The sequence below is a fragment of the Camellia sinensis genome, chromosome 4, assembly GCF_055761805.1.
Source record: "Camellia sinensis isolate YWXY chromosome 4, ASM5576180v1, whole genome shotgun sequence".
Taxonomy (NCBI): Eukaryota; Viridiplantae; Streptophyta; class Magnoliopsida; order Ericales; family Theaceae; genus Camellia; species Camellia sinensis.
This window is the reverse complement of record NC_138964.1, coordinates 220680915-220698490: the sequence shown is the minus strand read 5'-3', so window position 1 is coordinate 220698490 and position 17576 is coordinate 220680915. Positions and strand designations below refer to the sequence as shown.

Here is a 17576-nt window from a genome sequence, read left to right as displayed (position 1 = left end):
TACCGGAGTGCCTTACCGGGTAGCTTGTTAGATACACTTTGTCATAGTCTTGTCTTGTCTTGTCATGTCAATCTATCACCTTTTTGAGGAGAACCAACCAGCCGTTGCCACGTGTCCGAGCTGAGTGTTAAGTCAGCCGGCAGAGAGAGAAACCTATCATTTGTTATATCCTTGTTTTGAAGAGAGAGAGAAGCTCTAGGAGAAGAAGAGGAGTTCTTGAGGGAGAGTAGATTTCCAAGCTTGATCCCTATAGATCGAACCGTTAGATCCGTGTTTTAAGGTTAGATTCTTGATCTGCTCATGTTGTTCTTTATGTTCATGTTATTGCATTGCATGATTGAATATGATTTGTAAGCCATGCTTTGAAGTTCGATTTTAGAAAGAGAAAATAATATTCATGTGTTCTTCAAGAAAAGTCATGTTTTGATCCGAAAGTTCATGCCAAGATCCATGTTTTTGTGTTTGTTTTCATATGATTTTCAAGTATGGGTACCCAGGTCCATGTTTTCGAACTCATAGCATGAAATCCCAGATTTTGTAAATAAAGAAGTTATGATTTTAGCATTCATATTCTTCATGATCTTCATGTTCATGTTCTTCATGTTCTTCACGGGTGGAAACCCAGATCTCCAGACCTCACTTCCCTAAGTGTAGTCGCCGAAATCACTCTTACCTAGACCTCACACTTAGGCCAAGCGTCGTATCTCACCTTGGCCTATCTTGCATGATCACTTACACTTTTAGTTTGTCTTGTGCGCACCTCGGCATGCAGCCGCACGCCAAAGCCTAGGTAGCCACACCTCGGTCAGGAGGTGTGGGACCTCGGCAAAGACTTGGTTGGTACCCAACATGTCTTCCTGACATGTAAAACAATGTTTTGACTCCCAGCATGTTTTCCCTAGATGTTTTCCAGCATGTTTTCCCTAAATGTTTTCCATTCATGTGAAGCTTGTTTTTAAGAGTGCATTCAATAGGCTTTACCATGTGTTTGTAGGACTTGGACCCTTGCCTTGATCCCGACGTCCCAAGAGCTATGTGAGTGGTATTTTTAATAAAATTATGTTATAAAGATTTGATAAAGCCTTGTTTCGTTTTGATAAAAGCATTTGATCAAGCATGAATGATTACCTCTATTTTTATGTATCAAGTAAGTTTTGTTTTGATGACATTCTCAGAAAGTCCTTAGTGCCAGGGAACTATAATGCAATTGCACATCTTGTTTTGAAAATCCTTAGTGCCAGGGGACTATAATGCAACTGCACATCTTGTTTTGAAAGTCCCTTGTGCTGGAAGACTCTAAACTTTCACAGTACTCTCGTGTTAGGGGGCTACGGGCCTTTGTAACATAGGTCCTTTGTGCTAGAGGACTCTAAACTTTTGTAGCACCCTTGTTTGAGATATCTCCCTTGCCACTGACTGCCTTGTGCGGGTGGGTTTGTCTAATCGATTCCGGGTCGATTATTCCCTTATTTTGTCTTGTTTTGCCACTGACGGTTTACCGCGTGAGTCTTGTAAGTCCGGAATGTCATCCCTTGTATTATGTAGATGCTATTAACATCCAAAGTAAGTAAGTAAGTTAGTTTTGTAAGATCAAGTTGATGAACTAGATACATCCCACGTTTTGTACAAGATATGATATGTATATTTTTGCAAAGATCTCGAGTATCATTCATTTAACCCCTTTATTACTTATACCATTCACTGAGTATCCAAGCTCACCCTCCCTATGTATATATGTAGGTAACAAGTAAGAAGTCGACTACGCCGAGATGTGTGTTTTGCATGCATGTTATGTCGACAGTGAGGATGTCGGCAAATTTGCAACTTATGTATTTTGAACATGTCGGCTCGAGAAGCCTTTTATAAAGATGTAATATGTATTTTATTTTGGTTGTATTCAAGTTGTAAAACTATGTAAAGATGTATGCCATTTCATTTGATCTACGCACTGCTCTTATGGACCATTTGTATTGTAAATTATTGCTTCCGCACTTGTTAGCCCCATATGTAATACTCTGATTGTGTGTGAATTTTTAAAAGTTGGCCTTCGGTAATCTCGGATTACTGGCTATCACTGCACCATCCTACTAGGGGCGGTTTGGGGTCGTGACAGATACGGAATAGCTTTTCATGTTTATATAGAAAACGCCTTCTAGTCATGGCTTCCTCTTTTTCTTTTATGCTCCATTTCCTTGATAGGCTTTTATGCTGAAGCTCTTAAAATAAAGTATATCATTTACTCTATTTAATTGTTAAGAAAAAAATGGAAGAATAATTACATTACTCAAGACCAAATCTTAGAAATTTTTATTTACACATTACCCAATAAGACAAAAAGTCACAACCCAACAAAGCCGAATTGGCTAGTGCAATAACTAGTCTTAGCTCAAATAAGCTTGCAAATAAATTTAAAAGTGTGTTTTGAATGGTGGAATTGGCATTTGAAAATGGAATTTGATATGTTTCGAAACAAAGGAATTTATAATGGGATTTGAAAGAGGGGAAAAAACTCATGAAAAATGGTTGGATTTTATAGGAACTAGTAAATTTTTTATCTAAACCCATTACCCACCCAACCACCACTTCTTGTAACTTGCCTACTAGCTAATAAGGGCATCGTCATCTTAAAAGAGTTTTCCTTCTCAATTCCTTGCCCATTTTGCAATCCTATTTCTAAAAGAATTTGGCTCCAAACACCTTGCTAAAATCCTTGAGGTTTCCCTTGTCTTTCTCTGCAAACAAATGGATACCATAATAATGAATTTCCTCCTACCCCAACATTGAAAAAAAGAAAAAAATCATAAATTATTTTCATCCAAACAAGAAGACCTAGAAACTCGTTCAAATCATCAATCTGGCCTGTATCAAAATAATCTAAAAACAAACATAAACCCATCTCTTCACAAAATAATACAAACTTCTTCAAGACTTCACACAAAAACAAATTTTTTTTTTTCAATCACAAATACCCAAAACCCCTAAATTAACATAAACCCATCTTTTCACAAAATAATATAAACTTCTTCAATACTTCAACATAAATTTTTTTTGCCAATCACAAATACCCAAAACCATAAACCCATCACTTCACAAAATAATACAAACTTCTTCAAGACTTCACACAACAACATAAATTTTTTTTCCCCAATCACAAATACCCAAAACCTCTAATTAACATAACCCATCTCTTCACAAAATAACATAAACTTCTTCAAGCCTTCACACAAAAACATTATTTTTTTTTTCAATCACAGATATCCAAAACCCCTAAATTAACATAAACCCATCTCTTCACAAAATAATACAAACTTCTTCAAGCTTTCACACAAAAAACATAAAAAAAAAATTCAATCACAAATACCCAAAACCCCTAAATTAACATAAACTCGTCTCTTCACAAAATAATACAAACTTCTTCAATCTTCACACAAGAAAATAATTTTTTTTTAATCACAAATACCCAAAACCCCTAAATTAATTGAAAAGAAGCCACGATCCACCTTGAGCATGAAGATATATAAACCCTAAATAAACCGAGAGAGAGAGAGAGAGAGAGAGAGAGAGAGAGAGAGAGAGAGAGGTTTACAGACCGGACGAGAGGGTCTTGGTGGAACATGTTGAGAGGGGGCTTATTACGAGCCAAAGCGGCGTCAATGAGTCCAATCCGACAGTGCTTGCTCTGAGCGTACGAGTCCTTGGCGTGAGAAGGGACTTCATGCCCAGTCTCCACGCATTTGAACCTCCCATTATCCAGCTTCTTGAATTTCGGCCTCCCCAGTAGGTTTTTCCCTTCCTTTCCCTTTCCTTCTTCTTCCTTCTTCACCATCTCTCTCTCTCTCTCGTCTCTGCAACACCACCGCTCTATTCTAGAGGAGAGAGACCCTCAGTAGGGCAACATACTTGTAGAGTTAATTGCACTTAACACGCTCATATTTTACATAAAATTTCACATTTGCCTTTAAAGTTGTAATCAATGTAATGCAATCTTAAGTTTCTATAAATTTATTAAAGTTCGGGTTCTATTATCATGTGATTAAAGCCATGATAGATTAATTGTTGAAATTAAAAACTGAGGGGTTGAAGTAAAATTTTATGTAAAATATAAAGATCTGAGCATATAATTTAGGGCAAACTTCATTTTACTCTCCTCTAATTTGGGTCAGGTGCGGTTTATTTCCTGATATTTGGAAATCACTATATAACTCCCATGTGATTTATGAACCAAAGTACACCGTCAACTTTTTCATCTAAATTAATGGAATGTGAGGCTTACGCCCTAGAGGAGAGTAAGTTGATTTTTAAGACTAAATTACCTCTCATTCACCTTCAAATTTACAAAATATATAATTCTTCTTCCTTATTTCTTTACTGTTTCTCTCTCTATGATGGGTTGAAAATGAGGGTTTGAAAGCTTGTAATTTGGGAAAATGTGAGTGTTTAAGGAGAAAATTGTGACAATGAAGAAAGTAGGAAATCAGAGCGAGTCTTTAAGAGGTTTTACATTGATATATACATATAGCTATAGTTTTCGATCTCTATAACAATGCCACCACAATGATGACGTCTTTACCTCTCACCTCTTCTGTCAATCTGGGTTTTCGATCTCTACCCACATATAGAACTCGATCTTCAAAGTCATTGTCATCATCATCATCACCAACTCTCAATCTCAAATCCAACACTCAAAATCAAAGAAACCACTGAAAACGACACTCACTAATCACAAACCCATATATTAGAACAAGCTTCACATTTAAGTCCATCACCAAGACCTACACCACCTACAATTCTTCAGTTTCGACTCGAAATTTCATTGCCAAAGCCTCGGCTGTTGCTATTCCGGTGAAACCGCCGCCGCCGCAGCCGCAGCCATGGCAAACTGTAGACCTAAATTCAATCTGATTGAAATTGGGTTATTAAAATTTGGGCCAAATTTTGGTCAGATTCATAATATATATAAATATGTATATATTTGGGTCAAATTCAATCTGATAGATTATATATGTATATATATAATGTAATATGTGAAAAATGCTGGGTTTTTCTAGTGTTTTGCATCAATCAAAATTTTTTGAAGTTGAAATTTGTTAGAGTTGGCAGAAAAAAGAAAATATATGTGCATATATTTATATATATATATGTAGGTTCAATTCAAAAAAAAAGAAGAAAGAGAAAAAATAGGTGTGTGTGTGTATATGTATATTTGCAGGTTTAATTTAAAAGAGAGAATAGAAAAAAGACAGGGGCATAAAAGTAAATTTACACGTTATGTTAATAAAAGTTATTGTGCGTTTTAATTCACAAACCACATAAAAAATTTTGAAGTTGAAATTTGTTAGAGTTGGCAGAAAAAAGAAAATATATGTGTATATATCTATATATAGATGGAGGTTCAATTCAAAAGAAAGAAGAAAGAAAGAAAATAGGTGTGTGTGTGTATATATATATGTATTTGAAAGTTTAATTTAAAAGAGAGAATAGGAAAAATACATGGGCATAAAAGTAAATTTATACGTTATGCTAATAAAAGTTATTGTGCATTTTAGTTCACAAACCATATAGGGGTTATGTAGTGATTTCTGAATGTCAGTGAGGTAATCCGCACTCGACCCAAACCATAAGGCCCCGTTTGTTTTGGGCTATAGGGAGGGTATTGGAACTAGTAATACCAAGGTATTACTAAAGCCCATGTTTATTTGCAGAGAAAGCCTTGGGACTATTAGTCCCTTGGTATTGCTAATATCCTTGGAAAGGGGATTGGTAAGGAGGAGGTAGATATGGTATTAGAAAATAGTGAGGGGATTAGAAATTTTTTTATTTTTTATATATTGGGAATTTTTTTTTAAATATAATGTTTAATTTTTTATATTTTTTTATTTGTTTTATTATTTTATATAAAAATAATTTAACAATTCCTCACTATCAATCCCCTCACTAACAATCCCCTCACTATTAATCCCCTCATTATCAATCTCCTCCATTCTATCTCTCAAAACAAACGAGGCCTAAGAAAGTAAAATGAAGTTTGTCCTATAATTTATTAAAAAAAATATTATGTGTCTATGCCTATAATACGAGGATACGACATAATTGTTAAACATAAAAAAATAAAAAATAAATAAAAAATATTAAAAAATCCCTTTTATCACAAATTTTTATATTCTTAAATTATTTCTCTAACTTCATCCATATGAATATGATTTTAGATTTTACAAAAATGCTTGAGATGAGTAAAACATCACTTAAAAATTTATTTAGAGTACTGAGGCCTCGTTTGGGAATACGTTTTTTTAGTAATTTTTTGACTTTGTTTTGCTAAAATGTGATGTAAAAAAAACTAGTATGTTTGGGATGATTTTTTGACTTTTTACGAAAAAATATGCAAAAAGTAGAGAGAAAATGAAATTTTTGACTTTTTTATATGGGTTGTTGACTTTTTAATTTTTTTAGTGACTTTTTGACTTTTTGGTTAAAAAAGCCACTTGCCAAACGACGTCTAATGTATATGCATTTCATTTCATTATACTTTGTATTTTATTATATATGTCATTGCATTATACTTTGTATTAATTGATTTCACTTGTTCAAATTACTTTTAGGGCTGATTTGGGATACCTAAAAAAACTTAAAAAGTCAAAAAGTTATTCAAAAAGTTAAAAAGTTATCATTATTCACAAAAAAAAAATTAATTTTACACACAAATAATTATAACTTAGTTTGAACCATCCCACAGACTATTGCTGAGTTGCTGAAATGATTTGGAAAAAATTGCACAGGCGGGGTGCACAAACAACACAGTGTTGTTTAGCCCGTGGGAACCCATCACGGGTCCCGTTTTGATAATCTAAACCGATCAATATGTAAAATTCGTTAAGTACTATATGTCTGTAAAAAAATCACATTGATCGGATATCGCTAACTACATAATTAAATTAGTTTTGTATAAAAAAATAGATGGTATTATAGTTAACGGTTAAAAAAAGACAAATTCGATCAGATAGCTATCGATATCCGATCAACGTGATTTTTTACAAGCATACAATACTCGACGAGTTCTACATATTGCATGGTTCAGATAATCAAAACGGAACCCGTGATGGCCTCCACGGACCAAACAGCACCGTCAATGCAATGTCCGAAAAGTAAGTAACCATTTCTTATTATCAATTCACTTCCCTAGACGGTACGACCTACTGCCTATTGTCCTTATCTTTTCCTATACACTAATTTATACAATTTTTTAATACACATTTTTTCGTAAAAAGTCAAAAAGTTAACCCAAATAACCATCTTTTTTTCCTCAACTTTTTAGTCAAAAAAGTCAAAAAGTGTACTTATTTAGGATACCCCAAACAACCCTTAATAATGGGTAAGATTATAGCCATACATTTTTTTACCTTCAACTCATAATGAGAATTAAAACTCACCTCTTATGATTATGTGGTCTCACTCCTATTGTAAATAAGGGTAGAAAATGATTATATGACTCACAACACTCTTCACAAATTGTATATTACTTTGGGTTTGTTTGGGAAGTAAATTGACTTTTTGGCTATTTTAGAATGTGGCTAAAAAGTCTCGTTTGGAAATGATTTTTTTTGATTTTTTGTGAAAGAAAGAATGTAATGATTATGGGTTGGATATGATGTTTTATCTTATTGAGCTAAAAAGCCTATTTGTCTTTTTATAACTAAAATAGACCTAAATCCAACCCAACTCATCTTCCCAAACAGAGGCTTTGTATAAAATTGTCATGTCTAAATGGTTAGTAATAAAAATTGTGTATATATATATATTGTTAATATGTGTTGGCTTATTTTTCTTATAAAGGAAAATACCATAAATACGAGCGTGCCAGTAAAGATTGAAAAATCCTTACAGATTAAACTCAAGCCAATTATCAAGCGATTGTATTAACGATTCTTTTGCTTCAAAGAAGATGACTTCAAAATTGCCAAGTGTAGAGAAAAGAAAAATTAAAAGAAAAGAGGGAGACGGAGAAAGATGATTAAGTGAACAATTAGGGTGATTGAATGAGCAATTAAACTAAGGAAAAATTACCAATAGGTCCTACTTTTGAGACTTATTACCAATCAATCTCTTATTTTTATGAATAAATTTATAGTGATAAATTTATCAATCTCTTGTTTTTGTAGTGATAAATTTATCAATTAGGACTTGTAAATATATAAGTATAGTTAATAGGACTGATTGATAAGTGCCCTTTAAACTAACCATTAATTTACCTCTACTCCTATGTTTCGAAAAGAAGTGTATAAAATAAAGTACAAAAAATTAAGTGTAAGAAATATAAATGACAAGAAAGATAAAATTCAATTGTCTTTGATTTGAGTTTGATGAGGTCCTTTACAATGTAGCCATGAAATAGCTATTTATATGCAAACATTTGTAGGAAAAAAACAACATAAAACTACCCACTCTTCCACCTCCTTCATTCCATACTCCATGATCTTCCATAATTTTCTTCAACCTCCACTTCATGATCATTGTTCTCCATCATTGTACGGGGAGCAAATATTCCGGCAAGCCCGTATTCCTTTCTTCCGAGCTCCGTCGATGTCCAATCACCTGTGAGCAAGTAATGGTGAGCTACCCGGCGGTGTGTGGCCGGAAAAACCCTCCGACGGTCAAGTTAGCACACACCTTAAGAGGAGTAGAGAGAAGGGAGAGAGTGTTTGAGTGTAAGAATTCCTTACAGAGATGTTCGTGTGTCACGTATGGGGGGCACAGACATGCTTATATACCCACTGAGCCCCATATCCACTCCCTGCCATCTCCTGACACGTGGCTCTGCTATCCCATCTGTCAGCATAAACCATGTCATTCATCACCTAATCTCAACTGCCTGTCATCACAGCTGGAGCTCGGCAGCCGAGCTGCCCTACCTCGGTCATACCATGCTTCATACTTCAAGCGCCTAACCGGATAAACACACGGAGGACCGGGCTAAGCGACATCCCGGCCGAGCCTAGCCCGGATACTTACTTTGATCGGCCTTCCTGCCGGTCAAACAACTACCTCGGCTGACCACGCCTTTCCGGGCGCCGGTCACTCGGTCTGTCTGGCTTCGACCATCCTCGGACCGAGCAGCCTGGTCCGATCGGTCACTTCCTGGCCGAGCAGTTTCTGTACGGTCCGGGGTGGCACACAGTCCAAACTCTGCCCGGCCCAAGTTCTGGCAGCCCCTTTCCGGGCGGATAGTTGATCAGCTCGGCCCCATGCACCGTTGGGCCCTCAACCTGCTCGGCCGTTACCTCGGCCCAACTCCAGATCATAAATTACCCTCTCAATTGCCCCTTAATTCCGTCCGCGAAAGCGTGACTGGGATTACTCACTTCGACCGAGATGACGTTTCCCCGGTTCCCAAGATGCCAAAGCTTCATCGAGCTAATCTGCAATCCTTCCCCGGTCATGTTCCTCGGCTTACAGCCTTTTCGTCAAAAGTAGCTCGGTTGGCTCTTCGTCTCTTCAACCCGTCGCTTCAGTCCTGACGTAGCCATAAATGGTGACACGTGGCGAGCTCCCATTGGTCATCGAGAAGCCAACCCGCCGTTTTTGTCAGATTTTGAATTTAGGCGGACTCCTTCCTGCCTATACATACAAGACCTCCCCCAAACTCCAACTCCTACTGCCACTTCGATATTCAACCTTAGAGCTCCAGCACTCTCGACCTCACCTCTTCTGCCATTCTGCCATTCTTCGTGTTTAGGAAGAACACCTTCAGCCCTTCACAGGTAAGATACTCAATCCCTCTTACGTTGCTATTTTCTTTTATTTTACATACATTAGGGTACAAAAACGTAGCATTTAGGGAAAAGACCATAGAATCCGTCCCAAACCTTCCGCTGTTCTTGGTGTTCTTCGTCTTCCTGAAGAACATTGAAGAACTGGGGCGAACCGGGCTCTTGGTCTTCCTTTGATCTAAAAAACCAACGAGACCGAGCAAATAACAAGTTTATCTCAACCCTAGCAAAAACCGAGATAACAAAAGGACTTGGTCGCTCATCCGGGCTAACATCTGGTCTGCTTGGGCGACCGGGCTCCTTAGATAGAGTAGACAACTGGGGTGGTTTGGCACTCTTAATGACCGAGCTAAAATCAAGCTCCTTTTGCGCGGCCGCGCTCACACTTAAAATTGCCATCCTTTTCCTGCAGAGTCCAAGGGGACCGCTGTCGTTCCTGAGTCTCTCAGAAGCGAGCAGCAACCTATTACCATTGCCAAACCACTCAACCGGGCTATACCAAGCCGGCCAGAAATGGGGAAATTCCGGTTCCTAGTGGATACTCCGGCTGCGCTGGCTGCGTTCAGGGAGGAGTACGGCGTCCCGGCCGATGTCCATCTGGATCTCGCAGAAGAGGAGACCACACCTTGGGATAGGGAGGAGTGCCCCTTCACCGTGCTGTCCATAATCGAGGGGGGCCTCCGTTTCCCGCTCAACCCTCTTATAACCGAGTTCCTCCGCCGCACCGGGCTGGCACCCACACAGGTGTCCACCAACACTTATAGAATAATCAACGGCGTTCACGAATTGAACAAACGGCTAGGCACTAACTTAGGCCTAGCCGAGATATTGAGGCAATACACAATGGGCCACACCGGTGACGGCCTAGCTTACTACTTGAAAATAAGACCGGGCAAGGAAAAAGTCGTAACCGGCACCCCGGATAAAGATATGCACGACGACGATTTTTTCTGGGTGTCCGGCAATTACGAAACAGCCGAGGTGCCAGGCTGGTTCATAAGCAAGGACTTCGGTTCTTCATGTAAGCCACTCAAACTTGCTCGGTGAACTTAATTCTTTAGTTTTTAACTAACCGGTTTCCCTGTTTCTTTTGCAGCTATCCAAGCCTTGCAAGCCAACTACCAATTCCCCAACGTCGAAGCAATTCGGGCCGTGCTTAGGTACCGTCACCGGGATTGCAACGATTTACTCGGCTATACCCCGACGTATAGGTATTCTGCCCCGCACCGGAGTAGAGTAACCGACTTCCTCAGAGCTCCTTCGCCACCTCCAGATCCAACCCTACCCGACGTCCCGCTAATCCGGCTGACAGACGAGCAAGAGATGGCCAAAAGAAGTCGAATCAAAAACCTGCTCACCGCCACATCCGCCGAGGTGCCGAGCGTGGTAACTCGGTCGCCAGCCGCCGGTCAATCCAGTGGCGCCGTGGTCGCCCTTGCCACTCAATCAGCCGGGCAATCCAGCCGAGAAGCCCCTGCACGTCGGGTCGGAAAAAGAGCTCGGGCAGACCCGTCCGCCGAGCTAGTCACCGAGCTTACCACCGAGCACCCAACGGACGCCCCCGCCCCAGTGCCGGCCTGGCGCCCACATTTGAAGCACCGGGGTCAGGACATCCCGGCAACGGCTTCTATCAAAGCTGACAAAGAGCATTTGCTCGCCTTTGATCTGACCAAGGCCCTGCTGCTACCGAGCGACGTGGTCGGCAGCGACCACGTCCCAGACACCCGGTTGGTCAAATCGTCGGTGAAGTCCATGGCCAGGGGTAAGTGGATGTTGCTTTGAAAAATTTCATAAGTGTTTGTTCGGTTTCCTTTCTGCTCGGTCTCCTTTCTGATCAACTTTGCTTCTTTGTGCAGGCCATTCAAAAACAACACTTGGTTTTGGAGCGCATCCACCGGCTTAGGCAGAAAGCCAACGACACTGCCAGCCAGGTTGAAAGCCTTCAAGCCGAGCTCGGCCGGGCTAAAGCTTCTCTCGAGATGGCCAATGCGGATAATAATAGGCTGCTCGGTCAGCTGAATGCAGCCGAGAAGAAACAAAGTGAGCTCCAGACCGAGGTGGACACCCTCAAGAAGTCAGAGAAGAAAGCTTGCCGGGCTGCTAACAACGCCGATTTTAACGAGGCCGAGCAGAGCTATAAAAAGCAAGTCTTCGCTACTCAAGACATCTACTTCAAGGCCGGCTGGAAGTCCGCCTGTGAACACCTCGGCCAAGGCTACGACACCGACGTATTTGCCAACCCTCCTCCAGCTTCGCTACCGGTCTACCTTGTGCCTTATGCAAACGACGTATTCAGCGCCCTGCAAGCGGAGGCCGAGGAAGGACTTGAGGACGGAGAGGGTGACACAGATTCTGAGGCAGAGGAGGCCGAGGTGCAAGAGCAGCCCGGCAATGCTGAGCCCGGTGTCGAAGACGTCAGTCCTACCATCAACCTAGATGCTGGCGAGGACGAGTTCACCAATCTCTCCCCCCTAGTTTAGTTCTCTTGTTCTTTTTTTTGTATTTTTGCTTTCAACACTTTTGATGTAACCGGGCTCTGTCCCCACCTTTGTACTGAATTTCTTATCAATGAAAATTCAAATTTTTGCAAGTGTATGCACGGTTATAATCAGTTCTGTCTTCAGCAAAACATCTCGGTATAACTCATCGTTTGAACACTTTGTCGACCGGAATACATAACACGGTCTAAGCACTTCAGCAGAACAAGACAAATTCATGAACCGAAATAGCCACTTCGGCTGTAACAAAGTCAAACAAATCAACTCTTCCAACCGGAGTACATCATCTCGGTTGGGAATCCAAAGTTGGACAAGACACCAACTCTTCCAACCGGAGTACATCATCTCGGTTGGGAATCCTAAGTTGGACAAGACACCAACTCTTCCAACCGGGGTACATCATCTCGGTTGGGAATCCTAAGTTGGGCAAGACACCAACTCTTCCAACCGGAGTACATCATCTCGGTTGGGAATCCTAAGTTGGGCAAGACACCAACTCTTCCAATCCGGAGTACATCATCTCGGTTGGGAATCCTAAGTTGGGCAAGACACCAACTCTTCCAATCCGGAGTACATCATCTCGGTTGGGAATCCTAAGTTGGGCAAGACACCAACTCTTTCGATCCGGAGTACATCATCTCGGTTGAGAATCCTAAGTTGGGCAAGACACCAACTCTTCCAACCGGAGTACATCATCTCGGTTGGGAATCCTAAGTTGGGCAAGACACCAACTCTTCCAACCGGAGTACATCATCTCGACAAGACACCAACTCTTCCAACCGGAGTACATCATCTCGGTTGGGAATCCTAAGTTGGGCAAGACACCAACTCTTCCAACCGGGGTACATCATCTCGGTCCGTAACATTAAAACAATAATCCAAGTGCTAAAGCAAAATTACTTCTATAATTTGACAAAAAGAATTACATTCTGCTTTGCAAGCCAAAAAATTTCTTTACAGAAAGAGGAAAGTAAAAGCTTAAAAATAATACAATTTCAAGTTGGCCGCATTCCATGGCCGGGGTATGGCTCTTCCCTCTAGATCCTCCAAGTGGTAAGCCCCCTTGCCAGCCAGACCAGTGATCTTGTAGGGTCCTTCCCAATTTGCCCCTAGTTTGCCTTCTCCTGGCACCAGGGTGTTGCCCATAATCTTCCTCAAAACCCAATCTCCAACTTTGAACGGTCTGGGGTGCACTGTCTTGTTATACTTCTTGGAGAGCTCTTGTTGGTAGGCGGCCACATGGATGAGGGCTTTCTCCCAGCGCTCTTCCGCTAGGTCGAGCTCCAAGGCAATAGCCTCGGTATTTAGCTCGGGCTCGAAACTTTCGCTTCTAAGGGTGGGCATTCCAACTTCCAAAGGTATGACCGCCTCCATACCATAAGCCAAAGCAAATGGAGTTTCCCCGGTCGAACGTCGCGGGGTTGTTCAGTATGCCCAAAGGACGCTAGGTAATTCTTCAGCCCATTTGCCCTTAGCCTTTTCCAGCCGTTTCTTCAACCCATCTAGTATAGTCTTGTTTGATGCTTCGGCTTGACCATTGGACTGCGGGTAGGCCGGGGTGGAGTTGTAGAATTCTATCTTCAAATCTTCACAAAATCCTCTGAATAGGCGACCGTCAAACTGGGTGCCGTTGTCAGAGATCAAAATCTTGGGGACGCCAAACCGCGTGACCACGTTCTGCCAGACAAATCGCTTCACGTCTTTCTCTTTGATGGTTACCAAGGGCTCAGCTTCAACCCACTTTGTGAAGTAATCTATGGCCGCGATGAAGAATTTCCGGTTGCCTGGTGCTGTTGGCAGTGGTCCCACTATATCTAGCCCCCACATGGCGAAAGGCCAAGGACTGGTGAGGGGAAGAAGTTCCCTGGCAGGCTGGTGGATCTGATGGGCGAATTTCTGGCATTTTTCGCACTTGTGGACATATTTTTGCGCGTCGGCCTGCATGCACGGCCACCAGTATCCCTGCGAAATAGCTCGGTAGGCCAAGGACCTGCCCCCTATGTGGCTGCCACAAATGCCTTCATGAATTTCAAACAAGAAGGCCTCCACACTATTCGGGTGCACGCACTTGAGATAAGGACCGGTGAAGGACTTCTTATACAACGCGCCAGATGGAGAGAGCCAAAACCGCTCTGACTTCACCCGGATTTTGTGTGCTTCTTTCTTGTCTGTTGGAAGAGTCCGGTCTCTGAGGAACAAGATCAAGGGGTCCATCCATGAAGGACCTAACTCGGCGCAGAGTACATCCGTCTGCCCGGCGTTTTCAATGCTCGGCCGCGGAAGAAAGTCAATTAACAGGGGGTTTGGAGACGTACTATCTACCATGGAAGCGAGGCCGGCGAGTTCATCAGCTCGGCTGTTTTCTTCCCGGCCAATCCGTTGGACTCTGATTGCCTCAAACTGCTTGATATGGTCCCTGACCAGAGCTTGGTACTTCGTCATCCTGTCGTCCTTCGCTTCATAAATCCCCGAAACTTGGTTAACCACAAGCTGGGAATCACTGTATACCAGCAGCTCGGCAGCCTTCATTTGAATTGCGCTCTTGAGCCCGGCGAGAAGCGCCTCGTACTCAGCCTCGTTGTTAGACGCCGGGAAGCCAAGTGTGATAGAATGCTCAATGGTTAGGCCGTCCGGGGATATAAGAACGATACCTAGGCCGGCACCATGGCGGTTGGACGCTCCATCAACAAAAAGCTTCCACATGTCCCCCACAAAAAGCTTCCAGCAGTCAGATGGGTCCTGAGAGTTGCGAAGGGCAATGGGATCACAACTGCTCGGCTGTGCGGTGTCAAGTTTGGTGTTGACCGGTTCAAATTCAGTGCCCCTTGGTGATTCGACACCGGACTCAGCAAGTTGGTCTGTAATGCTCAAGTCCGTAGGCGAATCATCAGGTTGCGGTATGAAGCCGACCGCAGGTTCTGAGTTGTCGGGAACCATTCCTTCCCCCCTTGATGATTCGGCACCGGACTCAGCAAGTTGGTTCAGAATGCCCAAGTCCGTAGGCGAATCATCAATGTCTGAGCTGTGTGGAACCATTCCTTCCCTCCTTGGTGATGCGGTACCGGACAGAGTGGATGGGTTGGTGATACACAACTCCATCATCGCATCGCCGGGTGGTATGACCGTGCAAACTGAGGGAACTTCGATGGTGCGCACTAACTCCGCGGCGCTTCCTTCTTCAACTGGTTGTTCCTCGGTTGGCATTGCGTGCGTCTCATCATCTGTCTCGGCAATGTCGACCGGGCATACCGGATGAATGCCAGGTGAGAACTCGGGAACAAAATCGGCCAAGGTTTGGGCTTTGATTGCGGTGCGCGGCTGGAACTTCACATCGAACTGTCCCAACTCAACCGCCCATTTTAAAATTCGGCCTGAAAAGTCTGCGCGTTCAAACAAGGCCTTGAGGGGAAACTCGGTCAGTACGACGATGGTATGGGCGTGAAAATAATGTGCCAATTTCCTCGAAGCCATCATCAGTGCCAACGCAAGCTTTTCCAGCGGCAAGTACCTCGTCTCAGCCGGCAGCAAGGTCTTACTTACGTAAAAAATTGGGAGGTGCTTGATTCCTTCAGCCCGGACTAACACCGCACTTACTGCGTGCTGGGAGACGGCAAGGTAAAGGTAGAGTTCCTCACCTGGCTCTGGTGTAACCAGCAGCGGCAGAGAAGACAAATAATCCTTGAGTTCGGCCAAAGCTCGGTCACACTCGTCATCCCATGAGAACTTTGACTTCAATGCTTGAAAGAAAGGGCGGCAGCGATCTGATGACCGGCTTATAAATCGATTAAGCGCGGCGGCCATCCCGGCCAGATGCTGCACGTCCTTAGCCGAGCTGGGCTGCTTCAACTCTTGCACGGCTCTGATCTGAGTAGGGTCTGCTTCGATGCCTCGGTTCGTGACTAAGAATCCCAAAAATTTCCCGGATCCCACGCCAAAGGCACACTTCGAGGCGTTCAAGCGCAGCTTGTGCTTCTTCAGAATGGCGAACATCTCGGCTAAGTCGGACAAATGGTTTGCCTCATGTCGGCTCTTTACCACCATATCATCGATGTAAGCCTCCATTGTCCGGCCGAGCAAAGGAGCAAACATTTTGGTCACCATCCTCTGAAAGGTTGCTCCGGCGTTTTTCAAACCAAAGGGCATAACTCGATAGCAGAAGAGTCCCCTTGGAGTCGTGAAAGAGGTGATCTCTTGGTCAGGCCCATGCATGGCAATCTGGTGATAGCCGCGGTACGCATCCAAGAAACTGAGCCGATTGTGTCCAGCCGTCAAATCCACTAGCTGGTCAATGCGCGGCAAAGGGAAGCTGTCTTTTGGACAAGCTCGGTTGACTGTCTTGTAGTCGACACAAACTCGCCACTTTCCATTCTTCTTAGGCACCACTACCGTGTTGGAAATCCACCGAGGGTAGTGCACTTCCTGTATTGCTCGTGCCTCAAGCAAGTTCTTTACCTCCTCTGCTACTACCTCGGCGTGATGCAGCGCCGATCTCCTTGTTCGCTGGATGACTGGCTTTGCTCCAGGGAAGACATTGAGGTGATGGCAGATAAAGCTTGTGTCACGCCCCCAAACCGCCCCTAGTAGTTTGGTGCCGTGATGGCCAGTAATCCGAGATTACCGAAGGCCGACTTACAAGAATCACACACAATCAGAGTATAAGATATGGGGCTTACAAGTGCGGAAGCAATATATATATATACAAAATCTAAATAGTCCATGAGAGCCGTGCATAAGTCCGATGAAATGACATACATCTTTATAAAGTCTTACAACTTAAATACAATAAGGAAATGAGATACAAAACCCATCTTGACCAAAAGGCTTCTCAAGCCGACGTATACAAGTACAAATGAAAAACAAGCCGAGAAGCATGATCTTTAAGACGGTACAAAATGATAATCCAAAACATGTCGGCAATGCACCCAAAAAAACACATCGGCATCACGTCTAGGCCTCAATGCCTTCTTGTTCGTCACCTACATATATATATAGAGAGGGTGAGCTTGGATACTCAGTGAATGATATTAGAAATAAAGGTTTTGCATGATTGATATCCAAGATTTCTTTCAAAACAATACATAGCATACTTTACAATCAAGAGGGAAATCAAGTTCATTGCCGGCCTTTCAAGTTCTTTGGATGTTATTACATCTACTTAATACAAGGGGGTGATGACAATTCCAAGACAAGAGTGCAGTTGTATTATAGTCCCTTGCAGCTAAGGACTTTCAAGACAAGAGTGCAGTTGCATTATAGTCCCCTGCAGCTAAGGACTTTCAAGACAAGAGTGCAGTTGCATTATAGTCCCCTGCAG

At 42.6% G+C, this 17576-nt stretch overlaps 1 protein-coding gene across 4 annotated transcripts in view; it reads right to left on the bottom strand.

Moving 5' to 3' along the window:
* Nucleotides 1-17576, bottom strand: part of LOC114316257 (Surfeit locus protein 2 (SURF2)) — a 64737-nt gene that overhangs the window by 2564 nt on the left and 44597 nt on the right. For 3 of the 4 annotated variants that reach the window (XM_082922797.1, XM_082922798.1, XM_082922800.1), the window contains exon 2: nucleotides 3591-3841. In XM_082922797.1, coding sequence (XP_082778923.1) covers nucleotides 3591-3826 — 236 coding nt within the window. In that variant the 5' untranslated portion in view covers nucleotides 3827-3841. Of the gene's footprint in view, nucleotides 1-3590; nucleotides 4106-17576 lie in introns of those variants that run through there. The other variant, XM_028262918.2, reaches the window with a different exon arrangement.